The sequence below is a fragment of the Cygnus olor genome, chromosome 1 (assembly GCF_009769625.2).
Source record: "Cygnus olor isolate bCygOlo1 chromosome 1, bCygOlo1.pri.v2, whole genome shotgun sequence".
NCBI lineage: Eukaryota > Metazoa > Chordata > Aves > Anseriformes > Anatidae > Cygnus > Cygnus olor.
In genome coordinates, this window is record NC_049169.1 from 206,694,477 (window position 1) to 206,703,209 (window position 8,733).

The window sequence follows — 8,733 nt, forward strand, 5'->3', positions numbered from 1 at the left end:
TGAGAGGTTCAGGGCTGAGTAACGGCTGTAGGAGTCTGCTCAGGAGCTTTCCCAGCCTGGGATCATTGGCACGGAGCCTTTGCAAATACTCTCTGGCTGCAGGGTTCGTCCCCTGTGTTTTTCAGGTTAGGTCATGCTGGACAAACACCGGTGTTTGTTCTTCAGGGCATCATCTTACCCCAGCTCCTTTCAGCCAGCCTAGGAGCCTGCCTGGGAATACACTTTGCTAGGGACGATGAGCTTGTGGTGTGGTGAAGGTATCACGATAGCTTCACTTCTTTGCCTGGAGGTCATGAGGTCCAAACCTCCTGCCCAAGAAGGACTTTATGGTCATAGAAACAGAACCACAGAATGGTTTGGGTTGGAAGGGACATTAAGGATCATCTAATTTCAATGTCCTGCCATGGTCAGGGACACATCCGCTGAGTCCAGGCTGCCCCCAGCCCCACCCAGCCTGGCCTTGGGCACTGCCAGGGCTGGGGCACCCCCAGCTCCTCTGGGCAGCCCGGGCCAGGGCCTCAGCGCCCTCAGAGGGAAGAATTTCTTCCCAATGCCTCCCTGAAGCCTCCCCCCTGCCAGGCTCCAGCCGGTGCCCCTCGTCCTGTCCCCCCAGCCCTGACCAAGAGTCCCTCCCCAGCTTTCCTGCCCCCCCTGCAGGCCCTGGCAGGCCGCTGGCAGCTCTCCCCGGGGCCTTCTCTTCCCCAGGCCCACCACCCCCAGCTCTCTCAGCCTGGCCCCACAGCAGAGCTGCTCCAGCCCCTGAGCATCCTCGCGGCCTCCTCCGGGCCCGCTCCAGCAGGTCCCTTCCAACTGGAGCTATTCTCAGCCCTAAGAAGGTTGCCCAGAAAAATGCAAGTGCAGCCCTGGGGTCTCCACCACGCTGCCTTCACCCAGCACCTTGCAGAGCCGTCAGACCCCAGCATCACCCCAGACACTTGGTTGGGAAAGCCCTGCTGGCATTTACAACTGCTCACCACCTTTCCTTTCTTCCAGGCAATGCAACAAGACCTCCAACGGGAGCGACAGCTGTGACCTGATGTGCTGCGGCAGAGGCTACAACCCCTACATGGACAAAGTGGTGGAGCGGTGCCACTGCAAATACCACTGGTGCTGCTACGTGACCTGTAAAAAGTGCGAGAGGACTGTCGAGAGATACGTGTGCAAGTGAAAGCCCCTCGCTCCGCCCGGGAGCTGAGACGCCAGCGGCACCCCAGCACTATTCAGAGAAGAGAAAACATTTCCCCGACTAGACGTCGTTCATCTTGTAAAGACACAGACTTGAAGACACATGGTAGGAGGACAAAAAAAGCAATCATGCCACGTAAAAATGAGACCTTTAAAAAAATGTAAAAAACGGAAGGCTTTCCCCCACCAATAAAATGCTCTCTGAGAAGACAAAAACTCATTTGGGATGGTATCTTCTTCCAAAATATTTCCTATGGTTGCCAATAATGTCCAGCCATCAAGTGCCTTAATATTTTGAGAAGCAAAATTAGAAACTTTCCCTTGGGGAAGAAAAGCAACACCTGCCTGAAAATAACCAAGACTCACGCCTGCTTATGCCTTCTCACACAGGTACCGAGTCTGCATTAGGACCATCCCAGAAGCAAAAACGCTACAACTGTTCAGCAATAACTGCATTTGTTGCCAAAGACTAAATTTTTAGCATGGAAGCATCCACTCAGGATGGTAAAGGTGGAAAGATTTCAGGTCCATCCCCTGAAATGACTAACCCGTTTTAACCTTTCTTTTAAGCAGGTCTGTGACTTCCCAGTTACTGCTACAGGAAAATCTGTCCCTGAGTTGTCTGGGCTGGATGGGGCTTCACACTCAGCCAAGGAAAATAAAAACAACTATGGGATGCCAGAGACAGTGAGAATAGGGCACGCTGAGAAGGGTTTAATGGGGTCCTTGGGTTGTAGTGGAGCCATTAGGTTAAAATACAAAAGTGAAGTGAAAAATCCAGTGGAAAAAAAAAATAAGAAAAAAGCTCCTGCTCTCTTTCTGTCTTGACCTGTGGCAACTCATACTTTTTCTGCCACACTGGGCCATCCAGTCCTTAGGGAAAGGTGCCACTGCCTCTCTCCCCCTGGCAAAACTATTGACCCAGCCCCAAAAATATGCAGAGAGCACAGCAGGTCCAGTCCTGGCATGCAGACGTGCAGGGTAGCAGCTATTCCCTGCAGAAAGGAGTGGGAACACATCAGTCCTTCTGCCCTGGCGCAGAGAAAACCACTATCGGTGGCTGTACATATTTTCTTTTGTACGCGGACATACAGAAATATTTATAAGATATATCTTGCGCTTTCCTCTACTCTTCTTCCTACGTAAATATATCTATATACTATAAACAAGCCTTAACAATAGTATGAAATAAATGCTGAAGTTACTGGTGCAACAGCAGAATGTTAGCTTATTATGTTTCACCCAAGGACATTGTTTCCTACTTGGAAAGCAAACCCCGGTCTCCTTCCCAAGGACAGGAGAAGAGCATGGCTTGAGGCTCTCGCTGGCGTGCGATCGATAAGTTCCTGTATTCCCTGTTTCCCCAGCCTCTTTATTTTGAGCAGAATTAGCCAAGATACAGTCAAGATAATGAAACGGAGCACTCGGAGGAAGGAAGAGTCACCGTTCTTGTTTTTTTTGTTGTTGTTCATCAGTTAAATATCCCAGTGCCCCCAGGGAGTGCATTCACAAACGTGACTGATGCTTCTCATGGGTGGCTTGTTTCTCACTCCAGAGTGCAGAGAGATGCTGTGCAGTGGAGATTTTAGCTCAAGTTAAATTGCTTTGTCTCTCTTTGTTTTTTTTGCTATGGGCATTCACCTCTGTGTCTCTGTTAGGGAAAGGGACGCTGGAGGGGGATGTCTGCTCCAGGAGAAGGCTGCAGAGGCTGTGAGGTCCTTCAAAACATTTCTGGGGAGCCTGCTCTGCAAAGTCATGTAAGCAGCCAGCAAATCACTCCTACACAAACGTGGGGACAGTGGCACTTCCCTAGGGGGAAACACGGCCATTGTCTTCCCCTGAATCCTTTTCTTCCCAACCAGCCACTCTCTAGGAGCCAACTGCTTCTGACTTGCTTCTGAGCAGCCCTTGGGAGCTAGAAGAAAATAGCATGGTGGGCTGTAGAGCAAAATTAGAGATGTTTCATTCTCTAGCATTGTGTGCTATAGCAAAATTTTTTGATATTTTGTTCTCCTCAGCTACTTTGCTTTGCTGTAATGGGTTTGGTCTCCTCCCTGCCTTTCCCTCCCCCAGCCCCGGGGAGGCAAAAAGAGGGCTTTGGTACTTTGTCAGTGGTTTGTGTTATTGTCACCCCATAAAAGCTGGTGGACTAAAATGTCTCCGCAGCACGGTGTGATGAGCGGTTGGGTGTCTTTAGGCTGACATGCAGACAGGTCGGTGGCACGAGTCCCACTGCTCTCCAAAGCCAGAATTTGGCTTTGTTTGATATTGTAAAGACAAAGTCAGATTTCATTCTTTTAAGGAATTTTCTTTTTAATTCCAGTTTCTGACGAAGCCAAGGGATGTTCTGACTGAAGGAAAACTTGAGCATTTCAATTCTGTTCTGTAATGACTTTTTCTTGCTCCCTTGCTGATGTCTTGAGTCTTTGGGCTTGGCGCAAAAATAGCGAGATGGAAGAAATGCTCCGTATGCACATTGTTTTCAGCTACATTTCACTCCTCCAATGTCAGGCCCTTGTTCCTCAGCTGCTTTTCCCATGTCAGAAAAAATCTTATCTTTGCAGAATGAGAGAAGATGTGAGTAAGCCTACCAGGCATCTGCAGGTCCTCAGACCCCAAGGTGGGAAGTGACCTTTAGATGTTGAACTGAAATGGCTGCAGTGCTTGGAGGATTGTGGTTCAGTGCACCCAGGCTCAAAATCTCTTCTTGCTCCTCCCAAAATCCTTCACAACTGGCTTCATCTGTGTTTTGCTTCTTTGAGTCATTGAGGCCCCAGCTCATGTCCTAGGCTGTTGATCTATGAATCAATGCTGCTACACTCCTTTTGCTGTAACTCCCAAGTTTCAGAAACCTTTTTCTTCTCTGCAGTGGCTGCACCCTGACCAGCACCCCTCGTTGCACAGCCCTGTTTCATCCAGCAAATTAGGGTCATCGAGTTCCTGGTGTTCTGGGTGCTTTTCTCCTGGCATCAGCAGCAAAGTGCAGAGAGAAGTTTGCTTAGAGAAGCTCTGGGTGCCCCATCCCTGGCAGTGCCCAAGGCCAGGCTAGATGGGGCTTTGAGCAACCTAGTAGTGGGAGGTGTCCCTGCCCATGGCAGGGGGTTGGAGTTAGGTGATTTTTGAGGTCCCCTCCAACCCAAACCATTCTGTGATTCTATGAAAGAGGCCAGAAGAGAGAAGTGCTCTTGCTTGCAATTGCAATGCTCAGTGCAATGAGAGTCCGAAATGCAGCTGCCAATTAATTCTCTGTGCAAGTATGGCCTGAAAGAATGTTTGCCACAAACCAATTTTGCAGGTTTTTGCAAGGAAGATCTATCCCTAACAGCAGAGCAACACATTCACATATCAACCCCATGGTAGCCAGCTTTCAAAACTTTGCTCTGAAACACAAATGTCTTTCAGCTTCTGAATGAAATGGCTTTAATTAACGTGAATGTCTCTGTAGGGTGATGCTACAGTTCCCTCTCTCCTAACATGCCCTGCTAGATCCTAACAGCTGGCATAATTTGGCTTAGCTCCACATCCTACTATACAGCTCTGTTGATTTACATTAGCTGGGAAAATACAGCTGATATATTCCTATAAATATTATTATTTCAAAATATTGCAATATTACCCTTGAGGGAAAAAGACGAGCAATCTTGAAAAGTATTATGTCGGTGGCTTTGTAGCATTTATTCATTTGAAAAAAATATCTGTGGTTTAATAAAACAGCTTGTACTTAATGCTATTTCCAAATCTGAGGATTTAAACCTTGCACGCATCCAGCTGGCTTTATACTTTTTGATGAATTCCCCCCATCCTCACCCCCTTCCAGCTTTATATCATTTAGGTTGCTCCCCAAGGTAGGCAAACAACATTCATTATAGAAAACTCCCATCCAATTTTTTTTTTTTTTTTTTAATCTGCAAAGTGGAAAGCATCTTGATCATGCTCAAGCAGGCACCCCACAAGTGTTTCATGTGCAGCTACAAAAGCTCTTGGTGAGGGCAGCAGGAGGGGAAAGGAGGCACAAATCTGAATGCAATTAATGGTGCCTTTGTCAGGAGAAAGATATTGGAGTCCTCGAGGGACCATGCCTGTTTTCTGCTAGAAAACAGATTCCTGCAGACAGCATCCTCCCAGTGAGCCACGCATGCGGTGCCCACCTCAGGTACCAGCCTGGGGAAGATGCTGGGAGGATGCTCTGGAGGTACAAGGGGATGAGGGCAGCAGGAGGAAGGCTCAACCCTGGGCTTTTCCTTCTCCCGCACCATCCGTTTGCAAACAGATTTCTGATGGGATCACTCCAGGCATCAGACAGAATCCAAGCAGGAAGCAGTGAAACCATCCTGCATTGTCTGGAGTAATTTTTTATCCCAAACCAAAGTCCTAGCCAGTCCTTCTCCTTACTATGCAATCTACAACCTCGTCCTTGACACCCTCATCCCACCACGAAGGATTTGCCTTCCCTGTGGGGAAACACCATCATTTTGCCACCAAGAGCAGACTGGACCCAGACTTTGCCCTCTTCACGTGGGAGATGGAGCAGAAAACAAGATTTGGGAGAGGGGGGAAAGAACAGGAAACTTGAAATCCACCTGAGATTAATGACTTTAACATGCACAACATGTTTTGTTTTGCTTTGTTTTCCCCTCAGGAGCAGTTTCATCAGTCAGATGGAGTTTGATTAAATATTTCAGCAGAGCTATGGTTTATTCATCTAGAACAAAAGTTATCCCCTGTTCAGGGGCGCAGCATTAGCTTTGTTTTCTAATTATAAGAGCAACAATAATAATAAAAAATAATAACAATGGTATGCATTGTGGATTGTTATTTTTTGTTTGTTTGTTTTTGTTAAAAGTAAAAATGTGTTTTTGTCTGCCTTGTAAATATGAAATGAGTTATTTTAAAGATCATGTCTGTGTTACGTGGAGGTGTGTTGTTTTTTTTTTTTTTTTTTTTTACTCCTTTAAGTGGAATTTTTCAAGGTTTTCACCAGAACCACATGGCCTGGAAATGTCTCCTAAAAAAAATAATTAAAAAAAAAGCAGAAGAGGGTGTCACATAATCGAACGACACCAGAAGCTGGGGCAGGAAGGGAAATCATGCAAACGCTGCACCCCCTCTGCACGTGGGGATGAACACGGTGCATGAAATCTGCTGTGGGTTGCTCTGCACGGAGAATATGCCCACCCACAATGCACAGCCACAACCCGAACGGGGACTGCTCGCCCTCTCCGAGCTAAACACGTGTGTAAGTGCTCCTCTGGACCAGGGCCAAAGTGCTGAAAACCTTGGGAGGACTGAAGGGCGGTTATCGATACCTCAGATCTAAGTGGTAACTGCTGACAAACACCGGCTTTTTGAAACGGAGAGGCACGTTTCTTTCAGATTTCCTAGGGTTAACGCCGGGCCCCAAATTCAACCAGTCTGGGATCGGAGCTGTAGCATTGCTCGGTGGTGATGCACGATGAAGGTGGGCTGGAGCAAAGGTGGGAGCTGAAAATAAAAGCAGGCGAAATCAGGCAGGGGTCTATGCCATCTTCACGGGTCTGAGTTTAGGCAGAAAAAGCTGGAAGGGAAGGGGAAAAATAAACCTTTGGAAAAGCTTTGTAACTGTGCGAACAGTGATGGGGACATCAGCAAAGGATGAAGTGAGAGCCTCTTGTCTCTCCCCATTTCTTCCCAACTCTCCCAACCCCATTTTTGTCTTAATCTGGGGCCTCCGGGAGCGTGTGGCAGCTCAGCTTCAACCTCCTCAAGCACCAGCTGCTTTCTCTAAATTCATACGGAATTTCAAAGGAAAGAGAGGTTTCCTCTCTCTTCCCCTCTGTCTTACCCTAAACAGTTTCCAAACTGTTTAGGATGAGCTGCTATAAAATGGATCATTATAAAAATCACTAATGGCAGGAACTGCACCAACAAAGAAAACCAACTGGTGGGCAGAGCTCAAGGCAGATTCCTCCCAGATCTGGGAGGCTGATCATGCAAAGGAAGATCCAAACCCTGCTTTGCTGAGAGCAGACTCTGCAAGCACGCACCACCTGCAGCTCCTTTCCACTCCACTACCTGTTCAATACGCAATTAACTTTACAAAGTGCTGCACATGTCAACCGGGGCCAAGGTCAGGCAGGAAAACTGTTTCCTTTTCTAAACTCCAGATAGACCAAATGCTCTGTCCAGGGCTGCTCTCCTCATCTGGCTTGGACAGATTAAAATACCACCTCCCCGCTCACCTCTGCAGGTGCTTCCTTCCTTGCTGCAGGCAGCGGGTGAGCTGTGGGGAGCACAAGCTGGAAATATCCTTGCACTGGAAGTGCAAAGAACCCCCCCTGCATACCCATGCTTGAGGAGCAGCCCTTGGCGTGACGTAAAAGTGTCAACCTGACAGCTGCAAAGAATTGCTTGATTTAAGGCAGTCACAGCTCCCCAGCTCGCCCTGACCTCCCCGCATAACTCTTCCTCTGCTGAACGTAGGGCTCCCCTCGGCAGCCTGCAGGGAAGCATCTGGTGCCTTTTGAGGCTTTGCAGGGGTCTGCAGGAGGGACCTTGGCCCCGCAGAAGACCCCTGTCCACCTAGGCTGGAAGAGGAAAGCCCAGGGGACACCCCAGGGTATTCCAAATAGCTCCAACATTCATGCAATTGAATTACATCCGTGCATCTGTGGATACTCAAGCACACTTTCTTCCCTCCATAGCACTGGTCCCAAGGGCTCTGACAGGCCCACCATGGACCAACGAGCTGGGTGACATTCCAAAATGAGCTCCGCAAAGTCATCTGTAAGCAAGCCTCAGGCTGATCCTGCCTGGCACAGGACAGGTCAGACCTCCAGACCACAGGATCCCCAAGTGGCTGATGCTTGCAGGCAGCTCCAGGTCCCTGTGGTGCCAGCCCTGCTCCAGCAGGGCCACCCCGAGCAGGGGGCCCAGCCCCACGTCCAGGCGGCTGCTGGAGACCTGGTCCTTACAGCCCCAAATCACCAAGATGGGCTTCTGAGTTAAAAAGGGCTTCAGCGCAAAGTCACGGGTTCTTCACCTCCTCTGACAGCATCCAGATTTCTGAGCAAACCATCCTCCATTCCCTGTGCTGTTCACAAAGAGATAATTCAGAGTGCTGGAGACCTGGTGTGTCTACAACGAGGGGATCAGGGGAAGATAAATGGTGCCCGCTGGTTAGTGTGACACTTTAGTGTGACACTTTTTATATAGCCATCCAGACAGCAGATGTGGGAAGTCAGAGGAGATTTATCCTTATCTGGAGGCTCAGTGTAGAGGTCCTTCTGTTCTGATGTTTGGTCTTGTTATGAACCAAGCAAATAAGATGTTAAGCCTAGTTGGACTATTAGAACCAGAGCATGATCCTAAATAGCTGCTGTGCCCAGGATGATTGCAGCTGACATCTGTTATTTTATATAAATTGCTTAAATATACTTCTAAATAAAACAACAAAACTCAGTGGGTAATATCAAGTACTGTAAACATCTAAATGTGGCTGGTTAGATTCACTTTTTCCTCTTCTCTCCATTAGAGGGAACATTTTCTTCTTGGGACTTGCAGATAATTCCG

The 8,733-nt window shown here is 48.2% G+C and overlaps 1 protein-coding gene across 3 annotated transcripts in view; it reads left to right on the top strand.

Annotated features, from left to right (window-relative positions):
• Positions 1–6,083, top strand: part of WNT11 (Wnt family member 11) — a 32,505-nt gene extending 26,422 nt beyond the window's left edge. For all 3 annotated transcript variants that reach the window (XM_040544552.1, XM_040544551.1, XM_040544553.1), the window contains one exon: positions 994–6,083. In XM_040544552.1, the coding sequence (XP_040400486.1) occupies positions 994–1,168 (175 nt within the window). In that variant the 3' untranslated portion in view covers positions 1,169–6,083. The remainder of the gene's footprint in view (positions 1–993) is intronic.
• The last annotated feature ends 2,650 nt before the right edge of the window (positions 6,084–8,733 follow it).